The sequence below is a fragment of the Daucus carota genome, chromosome 1, assembly GCF_001625215.2.
Source record: "Daucus carota subsp. sativus chromosome 1, DH1 v3.0, whole genome shotgun sequence".
In the NCBI taxonomy this organism is placed as follows: domain Eukaryota; kingdom Viridiplantae; phylum Streptophyta; class Magnoliopsida; order Apiales; family Apiaceae; genus Daucus; species Daucus carota.
Window position 1 is genome coordinate 28,808,679 of NC_030381.2, and position 24,806 is coordinate 28,833,484.

The 24,806-nt window shown below is 35.4% G+C and overlaps 3 protein-coding genes across 3 annotated transcripts; 2 read left to right on the forward strand and 1 right to left on the reverse strand.

The window, feature by feature from the left end:
- The first annotated feature begins 3,713 nt into the window (after positions 1-3,713).
- Positions 3,714-10,085, forward strand: LOC108204563 (uncharacterized). The gene is made up of 7 exons (XM_017374065.2): positions 3,714-4,134; positions 4,479-4,555; positions 4,651-4,785; positions 6,057-6,111; positions 6,192-6,279; positions 9,415-9,513; positions 9,611-10,085. The coding sequence occupies exons 1-7, from the start codon at positions 3,806-3,808 to the stop codon at positions 9,740-9,742; spliced, it is 915 nt and encodes a 304-aa protein (XP_017229554.1). The 5' UTR covers positions 3,714-3,805; the 3' UTR covers positions 9,743-10,085.
- A 758-nt stretch (positions 10,086-10,843) lies between these two features.
- LOC108204562 (protein ELC-like) lies at positions 10,844-12,364 on the forward strand. Its single transcript, XM_017374064.2, has one exon. It carries the CDS (start codon positions 10,951-10,953, stop codon positions 12,187-12,189), a length of 1,239 nt encoding a protein of 412 aa, XP_017229553.1. The 5' UTR covers positions 10,844-10,950; the 3' UTR covers positions 12,190-12,364.
- Positions 12,365-16,518: 4,154 nt separating this feature from the next.
- LOC108211788 (2-oxoisovalerate dehydrogenase subunit beta 1, mitochondrial) lies at positions 16,519-21,690 on the reverse strand. The gene is made up of 13 exons (XM_064079031.1): positions 21,345-21,690; positions 20,255-20,366; positions 19,664-19,699; positions 19,475-19,534; positions 19,348-19,405; positions 19,156-19,253; positions 18,724-18,813; positions 18,568-18,636; positions 17,886-17,972; positions 17,479-17,574; positions 17,326-17,403; positions 16,865-16,951; positions 16,519-16,780 (listed from the first exon to the last, which is right to left on the reverse strand). Exons 1-13 carry the CDS (start codon positions 21,554-21,556, stop codon positions 16,745-16,747), a joined length of 1,119 nt encoding a protein of 372 aa, XP_063935101.1. The 5' UTR covers positions 21,557-21,690; the 3' UTR covers positions 16,519-16,744.
- Between the last annotated feature and the right edge of the window lie 3,116 nt (positions 21,691-24,806).

A 24,806-nucleotide genomic window follows, 5' to 3' on the forward strand; every position in this document is an offset into this window, starting at 1 on the left:
GGAAGGATTTCTATCCAAGATAGGAAAAGATGGTAATTATCATAAATAGGAATTTGAAGTAAATTAGGATTAGAATATTTGTGGTGCCTATAAATATAGTTATTTGTAGGAGTTTTATTGTATTGCAAAAGTTAGAGAGTTGTGTGAGAAATACACAAGAGAGAACTTTTGTGATCAAGTTGAGGGGTTTGTATACAAGAGTGTTGAGTGAGGGAGCGACTCCAATCTTGTAATACATTCATATTTAGTGGATTGGTGGTTTTACCCTCCCTTGAGGGGTTTCCACGTTAATTGTTTGTGTTCTTTACTTTCGTGCTTGTTATTGTGTTTGATTAACGTCAATCTATAGTGGATGCGATCCTAACAAACTGGTATCAAGAGCTGAGGTTCGAGAAGTAGATTCGACGTTAAAGAGGAGGCAATCACGAAGTAGGCTATTTGTGCGGAGTTGGTCTTGATTTGATTTTTTGGCTTGATGGAGGATCTGAAATCGTTGAGGATTGATGCACCCAAGTATGATGGGAAGACGGATTTCACGATGTGGCAATTAACCGTCAAGGATGTGTTAATTCAACAAGGACTTGATGATGCCTTGGAGAAGACGAAGCCAAAAGAGATGAGTGATACAGATTGGGCGAAAATCCAGAAGAGAGCGGCGAGTACAATCAGGCTGGCACTTGCACCCGAAGTGAGATATAACGTGTTGAAGGAGTCGACACCAAAGGAGATATGGGACAAGTTAGCAAACATATACGCTTCAAAGTCGTTGACCAACCGACTTAATTTGAAGATGGAGTTGTACTCATTAAAACTGGATGAAGAAGGTAATCTCCATGATCACATTAGTTGTTTTAATCAGCTGGTATGTCATCTGGCTAATGTTGATGAGCCGATGAAAGACGAGGAACAAGCTCTGTTGCTGTTGTCATCATTACCGAAGTCCTTCAAATATTTTAAGCAGACGTTGTTAGTGGGGAGGACGTCTCTTACGCTTGATGATGTGTTAAAAGCGCTAAGAGATAATGAGAGGATGACAAAGGATGCTGTTTCTCAAAGTGGTGAGACGGTTTTAGCTGTCCAAAGTGCTGAAAGAGGGAGGAGTCGCGCGCGCAATGACCTGCAAGGAAGAAGTAAATCTCGGCCGAGTAAGAAGGATATGAGCACTGTTGAGTGCTATTATTGTGGTGAAACGGGTCATATGCAGATGTTCTGTCCGAGCTTTAAAGAAGACTTGAGATCCTTTAAAGAGATGAAGGGAAAGAACAAAGTTGAAGATGCGCACTCTACACACGTGGTCGAGGATGGAGAGTTTTTGATGGCGAGTGATGATATCGTTTCTGATTCGGTGAAGAATAAATCAGAATGGGTGATGGATTCTGCTGCTTCCATGCACATATGTAGGGATCGAGCGATGTTTGAGACTTTATGCACAGATGAAGATCTTGGTAATATCATTGTGGGGAATGATGAGAAGATGAAGGTTCAAGGCGTTGGAACTGTTTGTCTTAAACTCCATGATGGTACAATCAAGAAGGCTCTTAATGTGAGATATGTACCAGATGCATCAAAGAATGTGTTGTCTTTGAGTGTGTTGGCATCACAAGGGTACAGATTCGTTGGACGAGGGTGAAGTTGCAAGGTGTATAAAGGAAAGAGCTTGATTCTACGAGGGATGATGAACAAGAAGAACATCTATTGTTTAGATGGTGGAGAAACGAAGACGAAGACCGAGAAAAAGGTGAGATTCTCGGATTCAGTTGAAGTTTTCGGGAATTCGTGCCGAGGGAGGATTTGTTGGGTTCCGTCCCGAATTCCTAAATAAGTTAAGAATCCTAATTGGAGAAGGTATCTTATTTATGATAATTGAGGTAATCCGATTCTTGGTAGAATATTAATTGTGGAAGGATTTCTATCCAAGATAGGAAAAGATGGTAATTATCATAAATAGGAATTTGAAGTAAATTAGGATTAGAATATTTGTGGTGCCTATAAATATAGTTATTTGTAGGAGTTTTATTGTATTGCAAAAGTTAGAGAGTTGTGTGAGAAATACACAAGAGAGAACTTTTGTGATCAAGTTGAGGGGTTTGTATACAAGAGTGTTGAGTGAGGGAGCGACTCCAATCTTGTAATACATTCATATTTAGTGGATTGGTGGTTTTACCCTCCCTTGAGGGGTTTCCACGTTAATTGTTTGTGTTCTTTACTTTCGTGCTTGTTATTGTGTTTGATTAACGTCAATCTATAGTGGATGCGATCCTAACAAGTAGAACTTCGTCTTTAAATTAAGTCGGTTGGTCAACGACTTTGAAGCGTAATTGCTTCCTAACTTGTTCCATATCTTCTTCGGTGTCGACTCCTTCAACACGTTATATCTTACATCGGGTGCAAGCAGCTCTTTTCTGAATTTTCGTCCGATCTGTTTCACTCATCTCTTTTGACTTCGTCTTCTCCAAGACATCATCAAGTCCTTGTTGAATTAAAACATCCTTGGGCGTTAATTGTCACATAGTAAAATTTGTCTACCCATCATACTTGGGTGCATTAATCCTAAACGATTCAAATCCTCCGTCAATCCAAAATATTAACTCAAGACCAACTGTGCGCAAATAGCCTACTTCAATTGCATCCTCGTTAATGTTGAATCTACTCCTCGAAATCTTCTTTTGTGTATCTCTCGAATAACTTTATCAATTTTGCAATACATAAAACTCCTATATATAACTATATCTATAGGCATCACAAATACTCTAATTCCACTTTACTTCAAATCATATTTATGATAATTACCATTTCTTCCTATCTTGAATAGAATCCTTCCATAATTAATATGTCTATCAAAATAGAATTATTTTAATTATCACAAATAACATACCTTACCAAATTAGGATTCTTAACTTAGTAATTCGGGACGGATCCTAACAAAAATATATTACAATATGATAAATAAAATTATTTATTAATTCATCAATGTATTAATGAAATATTAATTTGAGGAATTTGGATTTAATAGACTAAAATATCGTTTATGAATTAATTGAGAATTAATCAAAATAATTTATCAAGACAAAAAGTAGATATACCAAAACAATATAATCCATTTTAAAATTAATTATATATTTTATGATATTTTTAAAATTTATTTACTTATATTAATATATAAATCTCAGTTAAAATTTAATCAGATTTAACGAAAAAAGGTCAAAATATTTCATTTGAATGTAATATCAAACATATTTAGCAGGGCTAAATTTGATAATTTTATTATTAATAGTATAGATTGGTTAATAATTTATCAAAAACCTTGATAAATTAAAACACTTTTCAGGTAAACAATTACTCCCTCCGTCCCCCCTAATTGTATACACAAGGGGGAGCGGTATGCACTTTAATGTTTCTCTAAAATACAGTAAAAAAATTTTTTCTGAATAAAAATTTAACTATTAAATTTTTATTGGGAGATTTTTTTAAAAATAAATTATAGAATTATATTTTATTGAAGTATTAAATTACGTATCAAACAGTGAATGTATACAATTCAGAGTGACGGAGGGAGTGAATAATTTTAGTATGGACAATGCAACTTTAATTACTCTGTCAAAAAAAATGCAACTTTAATTACAATTTTGGATAATTAAAATATTAAGTAAATATAAAAGACAAAAAAAGGGCAAAGTGTGCAGTGTAATAAAAAAAGAGTGAAAGAAGATATTTTTGGTGTTTGAGTTGAGAGTAGGGAGGGAGGCAAGGCAAGGGTTGTAATGTTATCCACAAGGACCAAGAGAAGCTAATAATTAGTGAAGCCATGGAAATGAGCAGCTCTGCACTCGTCTCCTTTTCTGCTTGTTCTCACCTGACAAAACCTCAATTCTTCTCCTTCAATTCCATCTCTTTGTTATCTTCCACTTGTTCTTCTTCTACAAATATTATATCCACTCTTAATTTTAGTAATAACAATAGTAATTCACCAAGATTTACGTTCCTTCGCACTAACGCCATTGCTCTCCATGCTCTCACCACTCCTGTTTCTCAACAAAATGATGACAATGATGATAGTAAACAGCTGCCCCACTTGCCTAAAGTTGATAAGAGCGGAAGGTTTTGCAGTCCCAGAGCCGCCCGAGAACTTGCTCTGTATGCCTCTCTCTCTCTCTCTCTCTCTCTCTCTCTCTCTCTCTCTCTCTCTCTCTCTCTCTCTCTCTCTCTCTCCCTCTCTCCCACTCTCTCTCTCTCTCCCTCCCTCCCTCTCTCTCTCTCTCCCCCTCTCGCTCGCTCTCTCCCCCCTCTCCCTCCCTCCCCCTCCCTCCCTCCCTCTCTATCTCTCATATATCATTGTGTTTGTGTACGTATTGCAATTTAGTGCATATGCTACTTAGTCTAATCTTTTATATATGCGTGTTACTTTTAGTTTGTCATGCATCTACTTAGTGTATGCAATTTAGTGGATTTAAGTGTTCTATATGTGTGTATATTGCTAGGTCTATTCTATATGCTGCCTGCCTACAAGGTTCCGATCCTGTTCGTCTTTTTGAGAAGCGTGTAAATGCTAGAAGAGGTTAGTGATGCTTCTTCTCTTTTCCCCCTATAGATTGTATGTCTTGGAGTTAAGTTTTTTTTTTTCTTTTGTATGGACTGGCATTTGTTTTATAGAGGCAGGATATGAATTTGATAAAGCGGCATTGATGGAGTATAATCATATGAGCTTTGGTGGACCCCCGGTTTCTGCAGATACTATTGAAGAAGCTGACAGGCTTATGCAATGTGATATGAAGGTATCTGAAGTGGGTAAGTTCTTACAAACTACAAAGCCTTTTATGCTTGCCACTGCCTTCTTTAATTAGGACCTTACAGCTTCTTCTTGTTTCACAATGGGGGTTTCTTTGTGATGATTTATACTTGTGATTGGCGATCATTTTTGCAATTATATGTGAACGTTTTATGTATTGGTTTGTGTTTACAGACAACCTAGTACAACTATACCTTATACCTTCAAGATAAACAATTTTGCATTTCTTGTGTGTTAATCGTAATCACTTCAAAATACATTGCCGGCTACATTATATAAGCATTTTTCTCAATTCTGAATCTTCTTAAGAAAATAATTTTTTATCTAATTGCTAAAGTTTCCTACCCATATGTACAATTTTGTTGTTCAGGTATGATGCTACCATTTTCAGACATGTTCTCTTTCATACTTATATACTGTTGCTTATCAGCTATATGATTCGCCTCTTTCTCTTTAGTCTTCATTGGACCAGTAGTGAGTGGTTTAGCTAATTTTTGCAAGACAGAGTGTTGATTTATCTTTGTTGCTTCTAGTATTTTTTCACCAAAAGTTTAGATTTTACCATTTGTGCATGCTGAACCAATGCTTTCAGGCCAACTTTCCAAGTTTCTTTGTCATAAACTTAGTTCAGCTCTTTAAAAATTTGGGAATAGTACAACGGCTGTAGTTCGTCACTTTCAAATTAGAAATCATATACTCTAGTGGATGCCTACAACGATTGTGTCCATTCACTTCTCATTTCATCATCAGACTTTAAAAAAAATGAAAAGTGGAAACTATAGAAAATGCTTATGCGTAAGAAATGTATATTTCACTTGTCCCTTTATAAGTTAATGGTACTGTGGCTGCTTCCGGTTGATAGATCAATGTCCAACGCCAGTCTGGTGAGCATATATATCTTTCACGTCAGATGCAAACTCTTCCATCCAGAAGTGTTGTTTTTAAAGTATTACTGAATAATGACTAGAGAACTGGCTTTCTTAAGCATTTGTCTTGCATTTACACGATAACTTTATAGTGGGTTTGAATATTGATGATGATGGTGACATAGTGCGAAGCTTAAAACAATGTTGTATTGGAGGTCTAGTAGTCAAAGGCATGGAACTTATTTTAACAAGAAAACCTTGTTATATGCAGTATAGTGTCAGTTCATTTATGTAGTATATGTGTGAAATTGGTTTCGTGGTTTTAGATTGCTTCGTAAAGAATTCTGATTTCCCTTGATCTGAAAAGCATAACTAATTGTGCAATTTTTAATGCTGTATTCCAGAAGCAGAGGTCCTTTCAGCTCCTCCAAAGTTGGTCTACAGCAAACTAATCTTACGGTAGGTCCTTAGGTGTGTAATCAGATATTCATTGCTTTTTATCTGCACTGTTTACTTTACTCTTCCCTTCACCATTACAGCTTTACACGAAAACTGTTGGTGGCAGTTGTTGAGAGCTGGGATAGTCACGTGCTTGTGATTGACAAAGTCGTCCCACAGAACTGGAGGGTTAGTCTTGCACGTCTTCTCTGACTTCTGATTTTTTCCTTTAAGCTTGTGTTTGTAGGCAAACTATTTGCTTACATCTAATCTGATACAGATTAATTTGTGATAAGGAACAACAAATCTTAGGCTAGCAACTAAACTTAAAAGTCCATTACACTCAATTCGAAATCAACAGTGTTCTGATTCAGCTGAAATTTTTAACTATTCTCGAATTCCTTAACATTAGTAATAGTTCACAACATTTTATCTCAAATTTTGTTAAACATTTTAAGGTCAAAATTAGCTGAGTCAACATTATCAAAACCAAAGACGGGCCAAATGAATTGGACCATTGTTGACTGCCTCCCATATATCTTCTTTCATTTGGTCCCTCAGAAAGGCTATCATCTTTTCTTTAGGAATGAAATGTATACTTCTGACCTCCGATTTGAAGCTTGTGTTCATGTCAAATATGGGTTAAATGGTGTTTTAGTCACTCAACTGATCAGAAATTTGCAATTGGGTCATCCAACTCAAAAAGCTGTCAGTCACATCCTTATACTCTTAAAAATTTTCATTCAGGTCACTGGCCGTTACACTCCGTTAAAAAATTTGACGGAAAGCTGACTAAGCATCGTGACTTGGCTTAAATAAATCCACCGTGGCATGTACAGTCAGCTGAAGTGGCATTTTTGTCACTCAACTGACTACAAACTTGCAATCGGGTCATCAAACTCAAAAAACTTTCATTTAGGTCACTTATCATAATATCCGTTAAAAATTGAAAAAAAAAGGAATCAAATAACAATCATGCAGCACTTTTTTTTCTCTCTTGAAAATTTCGAAACTTATTAACAAATGAAACAGATACACACACATAAAATCAATAGTTTCACCCACAAAAACTTAATCTTTGTTTATATCTTATCGTTGTATATATCTTGAGGTCATTTTGGAAAAACTAATATTGGCCTTAAAATATATAAATCGATAAGAGATAAACAAATATTAAGTTTTTATAGGTGAAACTATTGATTTTATGTGTGTGTATCTGTTTCATTTGTTAATAAGTTTCGAAATTTTTAAGAGAGAAAAAAAGGTTTTGTATTATAGCTTTTAATTCTTTTTTTTTTCAATTTTTAACGGATATTATGATAAGTGACCTGAATGAAAGTTTATTGAGTTTGATGACCCGATTGCAAGTTTATAGTCAGTTGAGTGACCAAAATGTAACTTCAGCTGACTGTACATGCCATAGTGGATTTATTTAAGCCAAGTCATGATGCTTAGTCAGCATTCCGTCAAATTTTTAACGGAATGTAACGGCCAGTGACCTGAATGGAAATTTTTAAGAGTATAATGATGTAACTGACAGTTTTTTGAGTTGGATGACTCAATTGCAAGTTTCCGGTCAGTTGAGTGACCAAAATGCCATTTAACCCTGTCAAATATTGACTACATCCGCAGTGGTGTTTGATAGCCTTGCATTTGCACCTAGACGATTGGATGTCAAGAATGTTCATGTTATGTTATAATTGTAATTGTGGGGAGCTTGGCTATTCGGCCTATAATGTTTGACAGTACATCCTTAGTACACACTTCAATTGGTCAGATTGAGTTTGACTTCATTGTCCCTTCTGTGGTCCATTCTACAAAGCAAAATACTACGGGTCCAATCCTCATATGTGCTGCTGTGTTCTCTAGGACCAAGTTCTAGCAGTCACTCATCCTAGGGGTGGGAATTTCGAGTATCGCGGTGGGGTTGACGAACTCGGGTTAGAATTTCAACCTGACTTGAATTGTCCTTGAGTAACCCGAACTCAACCCGAAATGATATATATATATATATATATATATATATATATATATATATATATATATATATATATATATATATATATATTAAAACTTCCTCCAATACTTTCCTCCACTATACTCACTGTATACATTAAATCAATCAGTCCCACCACTTTATCCACTTTTCTTTCTCTTTCCCACTAGTTTATACATTTTTCTTTATGTCCGTGACCGACCCATTTGTTTCAGGAGGGAGTAATTAAATTTATAATCCCATATATTAGTTAATATAATATATAAACAATAGACACTAATCTATATAAATTATAGTAATATAAAATTTATACAAATATAGGTATTTTTGTAGTATATTTCATTTTGTATCATGTATAATATGATCTAGACTCTAGAGTGACTTTGAATCCATCTTGGGTCACACCGATTCTGAAATACTCTGACTCGAATTTATATTTTTCTAGTTGGGTCTTATTTTGCCACCCCTAGCCCATCCCGGTCGCAATTTGGTAGAGAACATAACTCATCAAACATAGAGATGATATGCTAAAACTTAGAAGTCCCAACTTTTGATTAATAAAGATGCCCTTGGTCTTTCAAGTTCGTATGACCAATGGACAATGAGCCCGCTTCTAGCTAAAAAATTAGAGAGGTGGCCAGACGCGATGAGATTCTCATATCCTCATACAGTCATACTGTACTTTTCTCACTATGAGGATGGTGTTGTGCGTGATGTCATTTTTTAGAGAAGTTTGCCTTATTCCCTTGCTTATGCAGCAGTGAGATGTATTTGGAGGATATTTTGGTAGTCCTATACTCGTATTTTGTATTTTTGTTACTTTCTCTATGTAATTGGTCAACTATTATTTTTTGCTGAGCTACTGACCTGCCTTTTAGCCACATCCATTGTTTTATTCTGTACAATTGATCCTTTAGAATTATGTTTATAGTAATTATTGTCCATGTTTTTTAATTAATTATAGGCTTTCTTTGAGAATTATGACTATTTAAGCATGCCTTTTCCCATAAAGTATGTGGTTGCAGTTTATTTTATTTACTCCGTTTTTTTATATTGGTTATTATTCTTATTTCAATCTGGTTAGTGCTAGTAACAGTTTGATCCTTTTTATTTGCATTTTTCTATACAGTATATGGTTGCACTTTATTTGCAGTTAATGCTGCAAAAAGTTTGACCCTTTTATGGTTTAACTAAATGGTTATGATATGCATTATGTGCTCCTCATCAAAATTAAATTTTTTACTAAATCATGAGCTGTGGCGTTATGAAGAGCTACAAAATTGATATTATGTTAATCTTTATATTTACTTGTGCCGAAATGTGTACAGAATGAACCAGCTGGCAGAATATTGGAGCTTTCTATTCTTCACCTAGCTATGGCTGATATATCAGTATTAGGCACACGCCACCAAATTGTGATTAATGAGGTATTGTTTTCGCCTCTTGCTTTCGTTTAAAATGAGTAGTAGCATCTTCTAATAGTTTTGGATTTTTCACCTTGTTAACATGATCATTAACATGAAGGCTGTTGATCTCGCAAAACGCTTCTGTGATGGGGCAGCTCCTCGCATAATCAATGGATGCCTCAGAACATTTGTAAAGGATCTTGAAGAAACAGGTGTTCAACAGGGTTTAGTAGCTAAGCAGACCAATTAAGCTTTATATTAGGATTAGATAAAGTTGCCTATCCGTTTTCAACTTGAGGACAAGATGAAAATCTTATATTAAAGAATCACAAGAGTGAAATACGATTTCACCTTGAAGCGAATTCCTCCTGATAAGAGTTAAGGCTACAAGTCTACAAGACTACCACCAAGTGTAAGCTTGCAACAGGAGTTGGTGATACTTGAGGTGTTGTATATTTTGGTGGTAAATGCATTTGGAAAATGGACATGTTGATGTTGTAATTCAGGCTTTCAGTGTAGTTAATATAGCTTTTGGAATTCCGATGTAAGTGATTCATACATATATATAGATTTAGAGATGGAATCAGGCAGCATTTATTTATTCGTCAAATGCCTAAGCTTGTTAACGACGACTTGGGTTGTTTGGTTCATGGTTAATGAGCCCGGTTAATGGGAATCGGAACCTTAATCCCATAACAAGCGTTTGGATTAGTTATTTGGTGCTATGGAATGGGAACCCCAATCCTTTTAGGTGGTTAAATCATACTCTTCCCACCCTTTGGGTTACCATACCATTCCCATTAACCCCCATTCCCATACCCTCCATTCCCATTCCCGATTCCCATTCCCAACCTTAATCCAAACGCCCCCTTGATTAAACGGATTGGTAGTTTCTCTTTAAACCAGGGAGTTGATTCTATCATAAGAGGGGATCTTGATTTTGATGTGTGTGTGTGTGTGATTTGTGTGTTATTTTCCCTTGTTAACCCAGCTAGTTCATATGGTCAGTCTTTTCTTGCTAACACGCTTTATTTTATAAGGATTTTTTGTTGGTATTTGTTTTGCTAAATTTCACATCCTCTTGAACTCCTATTTATTCGATAAAATAAATTGACATTTTCCTAATCTTTTTTATAAAATCATATTTTATAAAATATTTAAAATACTTGACAAAGATTCCAAACACTTGTGTAGAAATGAGTGGTGGGAGATAGCGTTTGAATTGAAATTTTGTTTGAAGAGCGTAAAATAACGAAGGTGAGTTAATTTTGTGAGATATTTCGCCGGAAATAACTTGGAAGATGTTTTTACTAAGCTAGTTGACAATTGACATTGTATGCACACGGAAACTATACATACAACAAACAATTCTATATTTTCTTAATAAATATTGTTACCTATCTCTCTCCACACTTTTTCTCTCTCTTAGGGTTTCAGAGAGATTTCAATCTCAGTCCGATGACATCTCCGGCGACATCAGCATCACCGAACAAACAGCAATTCCTCAGCAGCGTCCTCTCGCAACGCGGTCCCTCATCTCTCCCCTACTCTGAAGACTGCAAATGGCTGATCCGTCAACATCTCGTCTCTCTCGCTGATTCCTATCCGTCTCTCCAACCTAAAACTGCGACCTTTACGCACAACGATGGCCGTACGGTCAATCTCCTCCAGGCGGAAGGTACGGTTCCGATGATCTATCAGAATGTTACTTACAATATTCCTATTGTTATTTGGCTTATGGAATCGTATCCACGTCATTCTCCTATTGTTTTCGTTAATCCGACTAGAGATATGATTATTAAGCGGCCGCATCCGTTTGTTAATCCGTCGGGGATGGTTTCGATTCCGTATTTGCAGAACTGGATATATCCTAGTTCTAATTTGCTGGATTTGTGTCGGAATTTGTCGCATTATTTTGGGCGCGATCCGCCTTTGTATTCGCAGCGTAGGCCTGTGCAGAATGTTAGCCCTAGTCCTAGTGTCAGTCCCAGTATGAGTCCTAGTGTTAGTTTTGATTCAAGTTCTGGTGGTGCGGCTGCGCGGCCTGCCATTCCGCCTGGGACGTATCCACCCTCGCCGTATAGTAGTGGAGGGAGGATGCAGTTTCCGGTGCCGACGCAGCCGGCTCCTCCGCAGAGGATTAGTGAGGATGCTGGGGAGGTTTTTAGGAGGAATGCAATTAATAAGTTGGTAGAGAATTTACATGGTGATATAGGGGCCATGAGGAAGAGTAAGGAAGCTGAGATGGAAGGATTGTTTGGTGTTCAAGGGGCGCTGAGGCAGCGCGCCGAACATATATCCAAAGGGGTCAGGGAAATGGAAGGGGAGAAGGAAGGGTTGGAAATGCAGTTACAGATGGTTTCCATGAATACTGATGTGTTGGAAGGGTGGTTGAGGGAGAATGAGGGAAAGAAGAAGGATGGTGTTGGTATTGATGATGCTTTTGTGCCAGTAGACAACTTCTCTAAGCAGATGCTGGAGTGTACATCAGCTGATTTAGCTATTGAGGATGTTGTGTATGCGCTGGATAAAGCTGTTCAGGATGGATCAATTCCTTTTGATCAGTACTTGAGAACTATTCGGTCATTGTCTCGTGAGCAGTTCTTTCACCGTGCCACAGCATTGAAGGTCAGGGGTGTTCAGAATCAAGCACATGTTTCTAGTATGGCTGCTAGGGCATCACCATATCTGGCATAGTTTTGCTATTCATTTACTTTCTGCAGAAGACAGATGCAAGGATGAGGAACTTAGTTGTTGTGGTATGTCAATCCAGGTGTCCTCAAGATATGAATGTTTGATAATCCATATGATACTTGTTAAGATCGTTTGCTGTAAAATACGCTTACTGGTGCTATATACTCTTTGTTTTTCATGTTCTTTCTTGATATATTTTGATGGATTTTGTATAATCTAGATGATTTGAATCCACATTTAAATACTACCTTTCATGTGCTTAAATAATTGACACAAATTCGCTTTTTCAGCTTGCGCACAGTTCCCATTTTTCAGAAATACTAGTTTTCATGTGCTCATATAATTGACACATGGTTTTTTCTTTTTCCGGCTTGCACACAGTTCTCATTTTCAGTTTAATGTGTAAAATAGACCTTTCACACTATTAAGTCTTGTTTGAGGATGTGGTGTAGAAATCAAGTGGAATTGAACTTTGTCAGACTTAGATCCAGCTTCATTTTATCAACTGTTCACTAACCATGGATAGTTTCTTTTTTAAGTTTTACCTCAAAGTAAGAGGCTGTTTGTTTGGCCTTAGAACTTCAGTTCTGAAAAGCTAGATGGTGATGTCACTCTTGGTGTGTAGTGTTGAATATTTACTTATGCTGCAACTGACAAGTTAGGCAATACATTGTTGCTTGTACATCTGGCAGGACTTTTTTTAGAAATTTGGATCTCATTTATGCATCGGCCATATGTTATTAGTTTGACGTGGCTTCCTCATGTTGCGTTGCATCTTTTAAGGTGCAAGTGATCTAATGTTGTTGGTGTTGATAGTTCTTGATGCTTTTGTTGCTCTAGCAGTTGTAATAAGGGTACACAATGGCAGGCTACATAACCTACTTCTCTAGATTATCTTTTATATTTGTGATGTGAAGCTGTACTGTGATGGTCTATTACCAAATTCAATTAGCTTAAAATTAGAAAAGAAAATTATTGAGTCTTATTATAGTGCCCTCTCAGTAGCAACATAAACTTTACTTGTCAAAAGTATTCAGTGATTAACATTTGTACTCATGCATCATGTTTAGGTTTCAATTGATTGACAAGTTTTTTAGTTTAGGTTTGGTTCAGAAAACCTATGTTGGTGTAATTTAAGCACCACGGTGAACACATTATATGTATGTATGTTGGAGGGTAGAGAAGAGAGGGGGGTGGGGTGGGTTTACCATCAATTTTCAGTGGAATTCCCTGCATCACTGAGTTGTCTACTTGTAGGATCTCTATTTGAATTTAAAATATATATATATATATATTTATATTTCAAATTAAGTTTTAGTGATCAATATAAAATGATGATGTATTTTTGGGTTCTCACTGTCGTTTTTCAGTGCAATGGGGGAAGTTGTTTTTACTGTTGTTTTTCAGTGCAATGCACTGCATCATTGTGGTGTTGACTTGTAGGGTATGTATATGTAATTAATCTCTAATTACTCTTCATATTCTAAATCGTGTTTTTGCGATCAAGATAAAGTGATTACGTATTTTTGGGTTTTATTGTCATTCCACAGTAGACTGTCCTGCATTGCATTTTTATTTTATCACTATTGAGAACCACCAGAAATTTTACTCTATTTTAGGCGGGTCACTTATGAGTTATATGCTTTTATGAACTTTTTTTTGCCTTCTAAGTTCTGATCCAACTAGATACTTTAAATCATATCATTTGTTTGTCTTTTTGTTGTCTTGGATACATTTGTTGTAACATAATTGCAATAGCTTCTATAGTCATTGACTCATTATGCAGATAAGTATGTTTACAATAGTTAAAATTGTGATGAGAAAGCTTTGCTACTGACTGGATGTAAGTTCTCTTATAATTGCTTATGTTTATGTTCCTGTGTGGTCTTGTGCTATGTTTGCATTTGTTTCGCTTTGTGATTAACATTGTTATCAGTGTGGACTGGTTGACAAGTTGTGACTTTGAAAACCCTGACTTTTAAAGTTCAGGTTGAAACCTGGCTCAAGATTGGATTTATTTTAAATCCAAGGCATTAACATAGGAAAAGAAACCAAATTCGGTCGTTGTTTGTAAGATAGAGAAAATGCTGTTTTCCATTGGATATGCTCGTAAATATCCTGTCTTTCTGATGTTGTATGAACACATATACAACTAATATAGAATACACTATACACTTTACACATCTCATATTAAATATGAGTACAGAATTACATCCACTGCATGTAATTACATTAAATATGCTAAAAATATGTATAATATGTATGCGATTTATCATTTTTGACACTCGACTCTGGCTAAAGTCACAAGTTTGGTGATTATGGATGGCTGCGGTGTGTCCAGTGATACCAGCTTTCTTACGGTTACATTTTCTGTCTATTAGGTTGTTAAAGTAGTAAAGTTATGGAGGCAGCATGACTTTAACATTTTGTTTAAATATAATTAAATTTCACAATATGCGCTCTGTGTCAGCAATATATATTGTACTAAAGTTTAGAGAGTGAACTAGGACATGCAATTTAGTATATCTGGGTATACGTATGCTAATTTATGTGTTTTCTGCTTCAATGTTTTCATGGTTTTGTTTCAACTGCATTCACTTATCAAATGCTTGTATTGATTTTAACCTTGGACTTTAGTTGGTTTTTAGTTCCGTAACAATCTTGGAACTACATTTTGCTGGAATCACATGTACTGTGGTGACACTTTGACAGTTCTTATCGGAAGTTCAAAATCCAGCCATCTCTGCTTTCATTTGAATTTTTAGCTCATTAGGTTGCAACTCTGGATTCTCATTTGTTTATATGGTATTTGGTGGTAGAAATTGTTATGGTTTCTAATTCATATAGGAAGTGGTCGTGCATCATCTATTAAAAAATTCAGGTGAAATTTCTTAATTTCAGCTACTCATGAATAGAAGAGAACTGATAGTAATGTAGGAGAAAGATCAGCTGTTCCGCTGCTTGAGGAATTGAATGTTCAACATTTTTCTGAATTGGAGGCAGTTTACCCTGGAAGTTGACATGTGAACTAGGTATTTGATATCCGAGCTTGCTGCTTGTCAAGAAAACAACTCCCGACTCAAGTCTCACAGCAATCGCCCTCTCCACCTGAGGTTAGTTGACTCAAGTTTCAGCAACAAAACCCTTTTCTGAAAATGGTTTGGTTATAGAGTATTGACTGTAGTGGACTGAGAAACCAGCTCAAAACCTGTGAATTCACTAACCGAGAATGAGTATATAGCTAGCCCGCTTTAATTGCTTCTTCCACCTACCATATCTTATAGAAGCCTGTTTAGTTTATGATGATTACCACACTATATAGGGCAGAAACATGGAAAAAGTTGCATAACCCTCGAAGGCCTGGTTTCGCAACATAAATCATCTTAGAAAACTTGATAAAGCAGTAGAAAACCTTTTCTGAAGATGTTGAATATTAGTCCTCTCTTTGTGGAGTTTCAGCAGCTCCAACATACATCTTGACAGTAATTGTGTTTGTTTCAGCAACATGAGGTAACTTAATTAAACTACAAAGTATGGACCTTTTTCATATGAAAGTGTGGTCCCATGGTTTTGTAGGATTGAATAATTTGCGCCTGAGTGAGGCAATGAGCCATTGGTAACGCATAGTTGCCTTGTTGACTGATTTGCTCATATATTGCCTAACCGGGAACCATAAGTTGGCAGTTCATTAGACAGCCAAAATGCTCACGCTTAAATAAAATACAGAAGTACACCGACGGATCTGAAGTTGTAAAGTTATATCAAAATCGATATTCACACTTGTTCCTGAAAAGTGTGTATCTTGACAAATTATAATCGTTTTATATCGGGAAACACAATGTGGAATGAAATGCTGCCAAGTTGTTCAAATTTAACTGTGCTTGGATTTAATTACCAAATCGGCAATCCCATCTTCATCCTCTTGCCGTTGGGTTTTGGCAGTGTATAATTATGCAACTTCTTTTTAACACCAACTCTACTGACATAACCAAGTGCCTTGATGTCCAACTCTCTTTACAATTATCATCACATACTTTTATGTCAACAATTTTGTACATATCTCAGTTAAACCTCGTACGGCCCGTCATTCTACTAATGTGTTTATTTAGTATTTGAGGCAATCCTCATACCCATCGTTTTACTTTTTAGGATATATAGATTTTCTATAAAATAAGTAGTTGATAAGTAATATGCTTGTAAGAATATGATACTCGTTCTTTACCTTGGAGCCGGAGGGCTTGTATTTTAAGACTCCGTACAAATTTCAATAGACAGGTACTGCAAAAAATTTAGATACCATGTCATTCATTATAAACTAATTACCGGAGAAGCTTCTACTTGAAGGTATAGATCTTTAAAATTGATTGTTCTTAATAACGACCCTTTTTGAAATGCAGACTGAAATGAGAATCAGAGAGGGTAATTGTTGCCATAATAATACATTGAACAATATTCTGCATTCTCTGTATGAAAGACGAGGCTCTTTATTTATGCTGTTGAAACACTACAGTTTGCAAATTCAGCCTAAATTTGAAGAAGCTTAATCTGTATCTGGTCATTAGTAGTTCACTGTGGCTTTTATTGCGTCTAAAATCTGCATTTACGAATGAAGATGTGCATGACACTGTTAGTAAGTGTGAAACAGAAGTTGCACATTGGTACAGTTAGAAATCCTTACCTTGTTCTTGGTGGGCATATAAAATGGTTCAAAAACAAGAGGAAACGGCGTGTCCAAGCCGCACACTCTGGCTATAGGGGCTTCCAACTGCAATGCCATTTAAAGTTGTTTAAAAGGAGAATTTACTTATAATGTATAATGAAATAGAAACAACAAGTCTATCCATGTGTAAATTGAAAGTACTAATATATGTCTAGAACAAATATAAAATGATATGCATAAAGTATGCTGAAGTGGCAAATTTGAGGATTAACTATGGTAAAATGGCAAGCATATGGATATAATCTTGTCATTAACCTTCTTACACAGCTTATCAAACAAACAAACAAAAAAACCTTCTTATACATGTGGTCCATATATTAGACGATAAAGCACTGTCACAATAATTGGTCGAGTATACCACATACAAAGGCTATGAAGTAAAGACTGACAATTTTAAAATTTAAGAAGTTGAGGATTACCCTCAAGAAGCAACGTTCAACAAGAGATGCAGATATTTCAGCAGCAAATCCACCCGTCACTGGAGCTTCATGACTGATCTACAATGTGAAAACGAAATATCAGTACTGGAACACTTTGTTACAGAAGCCATGTTAATAGCATATCAATATTACCAGAAGTCGTCCAGTTTTCTTGACAGAGGCTTCAACAGTTTCTTTATCCCAAGGTATAAGAGTTCTCAAGTCTATAAGTTCACAACTTATTCCATCCTGAAAATATTATACTTTAAATGTATAAATAATTACATCGAGTGTAACAAACAAATAACAAACATAAAATCTCTATCAGTATATCCAAAAGGACCAAACGGCAAAACCACAGCGGTGCCGGTGTTAATGCTACATTGTTTAAATGCAGCAGATTAAAAAAAAGAGATCCATAGAGAATACAGATATGGTACGGTATATGGAACTTTAAAAGAGAAGAATTCTATAGATACAATTCAAATTGTTGTTTTGAAATACGTCAAGGATAAAGGAGTGGGTAATCTAATAATAATGATATTGAAATGCTTATTAACCTTTTCAGCATCTGCACAAGCTTGTTCCATAACAGCTAGCTGAGCTCCCCACCCAACAAGTGTTATGTCACTGCCTTCACGAATCACCTAAACATGATCACCCAATATTTAAACAACATTTTTTCAGGTGCTAAACTGAGAGAGCAAGATTTGAAACCAAACAGTATTACGCTAAAGGTTGGAGTACCTACTGAAACCATGCTACGTAAATGAGCTCTATCCAGGTGTTTACATGTTTTACCCATAAATATTTTGCAGATTTATATATTCTACATTTTTGAAAAACTTGCATTAACTAGGATTCTTTTTCTTTTCTTTTCTTCATTGGGTGTATTAGAAATAAGTAACATACTAACATGAATAAAATTACAGATAGCTGCTATTACCTAAAATGCTACTAAAAGAAAATAGCACATTAGAAATTATTATATGATGCTTGTTCTAATGTCAGGACTTCTGTAGTAAATAATATACTGAGTTCACTTTACCTTCTCTATCATTAAAAGGTGACCTTAAAGACATAATACTGTACTGCAAAACATTTAGTTCCAATATTCATAGGCTTATTCGAGCAAAGCTTTTAGGGGTGACTATTTATTAGACAATACCTAATTGGATTACAGATAATATGTAACAGTTTTTGGGTTATTTGAAAGTAGCAGCTAGAGTAATGTTATTATACCTCTGCCTGTGAGAGAGGCAACATGTAATCATCCTCTGGAACCTCTTCAACCGCCAAACGGTAGAGCCACTATAAATCCACCAGAAATATATTAAATTATATGTGCAAGCTAATAGGTCTTGGTAACTAGGAGATTCAAGTAGAAGAACTTAGCACCTTTGGCTCAAAAAAGACAACAGGATTTGGATCACGAATGCATGACAATAACAATCCTTTTGCTTCCCTTGGACTTCGAGGAATGACCACCTGCAAAAAATTAGTAATTAGAGGAAGCCGAAATATTCAGGCAACGACTACATCCCTAACCAATGCAAAAGTAAATATTATTGGGAAGAAAAAGGGACAATTCAAGATAGGAACTCAGTAACAAAGTGTAGAAAGATGTATTAAGGTAGTTTGTCACTATCTTGCATATAAGTCTTTAGTGTTATCACACATTTCGTTTCTACTCCAATCAACTTATCTTCATTTTCTTTTTTCTTTTGCAGCATTGCACACCCCACAAAGTCAAGGTGATTTGATCCTACCTAAGGAATATAAAAATGCAAGGAGTCAGGGCAATCAAACCCAGAAAGTAGATACAAGTACCTTGATACCAGGAACATGACAAAAAAAAGCTTCCGGGGACTGTGAATGATAGTGCCCACCATGGCCAACTGCCCCATAAGGTGCTCTTATAGTTAAACCTACAAAACCATGTCAAAAGCTCAGAACGTAAATGAATATATAGGGAACACCAAAAGAGGGCTAACTTTCTCTATCAGCCGCACATCGGTTTACCTCCACAGTTAAACTGATTACCACTGCGATATCTGAACTTAGCAGCTTCATTTACAATCTACAAGGAGAATCAGTCAATAAAATGTGCACGCGATGGGACAAAAAGTTAAACGAAGAGGGCATGTACCTGATCAAAAGCAGGATAGATATAATCTGCAAACTGAATCTCTGCTATTGCTCGGTTTCCCTACAATGTGTGATTGTATTCATTTTAAGCAAATATGTAAATAATGAAGAGGAAAATACAGACAAGTGGTCAGAGTTAAATTCATTTCAATAAAGTTAATCATATCAATCAAATAAATCAGAAGCTCACCATTGCTGCCAGACCAATGCCAAATCCTACAATTCCCTGTTGCATAGGAAGTTGCCAATTCAGAAAGTGTCTCTTGAATCTAAGATACACCATATCTTATTTCGTGTATATATATATAGACATATTTTGTATGCATTCAAAAATAAAGAGGGCAAAAAAAATTCATAATATAGAATGTATATTACTTTTAGATTAGTGATAAAGCATCAGACAAGCCGATAGGATTTAAAAAAGGAAACTATAAAATTTTATTTTTAACTTAAGGACTTAATTTCAAGACGAAACAATTTAGGTATATCTAGATATACGAGTGACTTAGATAAACTGGCATATTTAACCAAAATTGCAAACTGCAGAGCTAAGGTCCAGTCGATAGCTATGTTTGTGGATTCATATAAGAGAAGGCATAAAAACAGAATATGCAGTATGTTTTTTTAAAAAAATAAAACAAGGTACTGCGATGCCTGATTTAATCATTTCCGTCATTCTGAAACAAATGTCTACAAGAAAGTTTTCGATTGTTTGATGTAATTTTATACACAAAATTGTCCGCGTGTGTTCATACTGTAAGATAGCATGTTCTCAGCATACCTGTTCACAGAGAGGGGTGTTGAAAACCCTCTTTTTACCAAAACGATCAGCTAGGCCAGTTGAGCACCGAAAGACCCCGCCAAAACCCACATCTTCACCAAATACATAAGAACTACAAATTAAAGTATTTTAGTTAAATTTTAATAGGATAAAGATTGACGCATCAAAGAGAAAACAAACCTAAAGTATGAAACAAGTAACATCTCAAATCTTTTTTTTGTTGTTGTTGCTAATTTTCCTGATCTTTTTAATGTCAGTGAACTCATAAGCTCTACAAGTGACAAAAGTCTTGCTAGAAAAGTTTAAGAAGATTGTAAATAGAGCACTGGCTCGGTTGATTGCATAAACAAGAATCAGAAGCATGGAAAATATATATATATATATATATATATATATATATATATATATATATATATATATATATATATATAGCAATCAGCATATAACAAGCTAGAAGAGAAATCTTTCTCTTATTAACATCTATGTTCCCTTTACATCTTTCACCTCAAAGTTTGACACTGCGTCAATACACAAACCAAAAGATCATCTCTTGCAAGTACCGCACCAGAAAGAAGTACGAAACAAGTAAAAAAAACTTCCCTAACCCCTTAATTCGCCCTGCAATGGTGTAATTAAATGAATCTACTGACACAAGCAGCAACATAACAAAGGACCATTATTCCATTAATGATAGACCAGGTCCCAAAATATCTATATGATCCCAATGCCTCGTTTATTTGGAACCTATAAAATCAGTTTAGACGAAATCTGAATCCTCCCTCCATTAATTTCCAACAAACTCAAACCCAAATGCTTCAATACTATTCCCACTCAATCTCCACACAAACCTCAACAAAAAAACAAACAGTAAACACTTTGACTCCAAATGCAGAAAATTACTGAGCATTTCAGGAATCAAATAACAAAGTAACCAAAACCTATAAACTCAAAACGACACAGAACCAACCAAAACCCATAAACATTACACACCTAATATACCTCAAGTCACAAGAATTGGCTCATGAACAAACAAAAAAAAACAAAAAATTAAAAACCCAAATGAAAAATTAGGATGGTAACACACACATACCGAGGATCAGACTCCAAAGCAATGTGAAGGGCTTGATTTATAGCAGTAAATAAGTTGATGGACTTGGTGCTGCTGCTGGGCGTAGAGGTTTTGGTTGGTAGCAAAGTGGTTCCATCTGGGCTAGTCGCCGTGGTTGTTGAGAATCCTCCCCGAGAGATGAAGAAACAAGAGCGGCTTGCTCCACTGGACCTGCCAATTCTCCTCATCAACATCTTTTGTGATCGCCCACTTGCCAAATCTTCATATATATCCACTCTCTTGCCACATTATTATGACTTGTTTCCGGTGTTCTAAGAGTCTCGTTTATCCAAAATTCCCCCCACTTAGATAAAAATACTCTGATTGTGCTAAAATAGTTGTTACTTTGGGGTTTTTCATGTTATTTGAGTTGTAAAAAAAACATACATTCACGTATTATTTTTCAATTTTTTGAATATAAATTTAATATTTATATTTTATTTCAGAAAAAAATTTGAAAATAATATGTAGAAATATTTTTCTTTCCATCTTAAATTCTGTACGAAAAGTCAAAACGACACGTATTTTGGGACGAAAGTAATATATTATATCAATTTATTGATTATGTTGTTAACTAAAAATATTTTATTTAAAAAATAATTTATAAATCTGAATCAGTAGGGTAATTTTGATTTTTGATTTCCGCGCTACTTGTTTTGTTTTTTATTACATCATTTAAATCTTGTTCAGTTTAATTTATCTTATTTTTCATGCATAACTGATTCATTTTTTAATAAAATATATAAATACATGTTTTCTATCCAACTTTTTATGTAAATGAGAATATCAAATTATTTATTAAATATTTAAAATCAAAATTAACTATTATATAATATTGCTTTTCATAAAATAAATATTTACTTCCAAATAAAATAAGAGATGAGAGGGACAAGCTGGACTCTTTTTTCCGAGTACTACTGCTTGTGGTTATCTTGACATGGTGTCCGTAGGATAACATAAAGTAATGCACATATTTCACACATGCTCGATAGTATAATCGCTCGCTGGTCGCATTGCGCGTCCTATTTCCAGATTATATTCCAATTAAATTACTATACTCCCTTCGTCCCACCAGGTTCTTTACAGTTACCTCTTTTGGACGTCCCATCCATTTCTTTACATTACAAAACTTTCCCAAAATAGTTAATGGGTCCCACCACTTTATCACTTTTCCTTCCTTTTCACACTACTTTTACTCCACTATCTCTCTTTTATATATTAAAAATCGATGGGTCCCACCACTTCACCCACTTTTCTTCCTCTTTTTCACTACTTTATACATATATCTTAATCTCCGTGCCCAAACCCAATGTAAACAATTGGGTGGGACGGAGGGAGTACTAATCAATAGGCTATTTCTGTATCTCTATTCTTTCTCACTATTTTCAATTTACACCATTTTGACGCCTCTACACTACCAATAAATAAATGTATCATATCATTATTGCAGTAACTTTCAGGCCAATTTATTACTCTTAATATTTTATTTGTTATTATTTCTCCAAATTATGTTAGTCAGATGTTATTTTATATTTCGTATGTGTGTGTTTCTATATGATCAGAACATTATTTTAATTGATAATAATTTGTCTCTCTATACTTAGGATATTATTTTAATTGACAAAGTTTTGTCTCTCTATAACGAAGACATTATTATATTATAAAAATAAATCCTACTTTTAGTTGGTAATAATTTGTATTTATATAGATAATAAAATTTTTTAAAATAAGAGTTTCTAAAATAGAATAAGGTTATGAATAAACGATTCTTGTAATGGGGCAGGTTGGACTTGGGTGTTGGCCCATTTTCACTTATTCTTATCACAATCCGAAAAATGAACTTGGATATTATTTATTAACGCTAGCGTTTGAGATATCAATATCAATATTCAATATAATCTTAATACTTGTTAGAGAAGTCCATCATTTTACCCATATTTTTTACGCGTTTCAAATTTAACCGAAAGATTTACCCGATACCCCCCCCCCAGTACAAATTCGAATTTTTCATCATCATCCATCAGTACCTTAACTTGCTCTATCATGCCTTAGCTGTTAATCTACATTCAAACTTCCATTCCGCCATTGATCTCGACCGCATGTGAACCCTAAAGTCGGCGTCCCGAGATGTCCAGTCTCTGGTTTCGTGTGGGCTTCATGTTTGTTGATTTATCAGAGGCTATTGGTGGTTGTTAAGGCTTTTTTCGCTAGAATAGTTATCCGGTTGGTCAATCTTAGATTTTGTTTATTCATCTCCGTTTTGTGGTTTGATTTAAGTTCTTTGTGTGTGTTTTCAAACGGGCACGGGTGGTCATCGTCAACTGTCCGTCAACATTTGCAGGATTACATCAAAGCAGCGTCGAAATGCAATCAGAAGAATCAACAGGTATCTAACTTAATGGCATCGTAGACATACGCTTACCCGTCTGTACGACACAACAATCTGTTATTTATGATTTTCACACTGTTGTTACGTTCATCTGTTCATCTACATAAAAATCGTGTTGATGACACTTTGATTTACAGGAAGGAAGCGTGGTGTAGAAACAACTATGGATTGTGAATCAACAGGTGTTTGTTATATCTCTGTGTTATGTAATTGTTTCATGTTTCCACGCATCAAATACAAAAGTGAAGGATTATGTTTGAATAGTGTATGTTTTTAAATGTTTGGGGACTCAAGTTTTGTTCTGTATCACGATGGTAACATAATGATTTGCAGGAAAGAAGCGCCTTTTCAATGCAACTACAGATTATGATTCGACATGTTTTAAATTAATGTTTCGGCACTACATTCATGATTTTTCGTATTCATATCATAACATCGTAGTACATTATTCATTCATGTATTGTTTGCAAGTTCAAAGAGACGTATTGGTGGTGTGGCACTCAATGAATTTTTGGAGAATAGACTTAAGAATATGCAAACACAAAATAATCATACAAGATATGGTAACGCGTGTCGTAACTAATATTTCATGCAATCTATACTGGGTTACCTTGATTTTCTTAAATGTTTTTTTGGTGTAACAGGACAGTACATTGCCATGTCATATAGAGACCAACAAGCTAATTCTGAATATGCACGCAGTGGAACAACATCTCAGAGGCGCCGTGGTCGTGGGGCTAGCATGAACAACCTCATAGACAGTCTTCCGTTCACACCTGATCATGGCAGTTTCCCACCACACCTTCAATGCAGCCAACAGATATAAAAGGTTGGCCCAAGTTCTCAAGATATTGGCCTCAAGACTTGTAGATCAGCAAATTTTCTTACCACGAACTACAGCTCTGAAGGACCCCAAGCCACCCTTGCATGGTCGAACCTAGCAACCATTCACAACCCCATTTGGTATAACTTCCACAAGTCAATCTTATCCACAAACAACAATCAGAGCTACGAATACATAAGATTAAAAAAACAAATACTTTTAATATTTGATT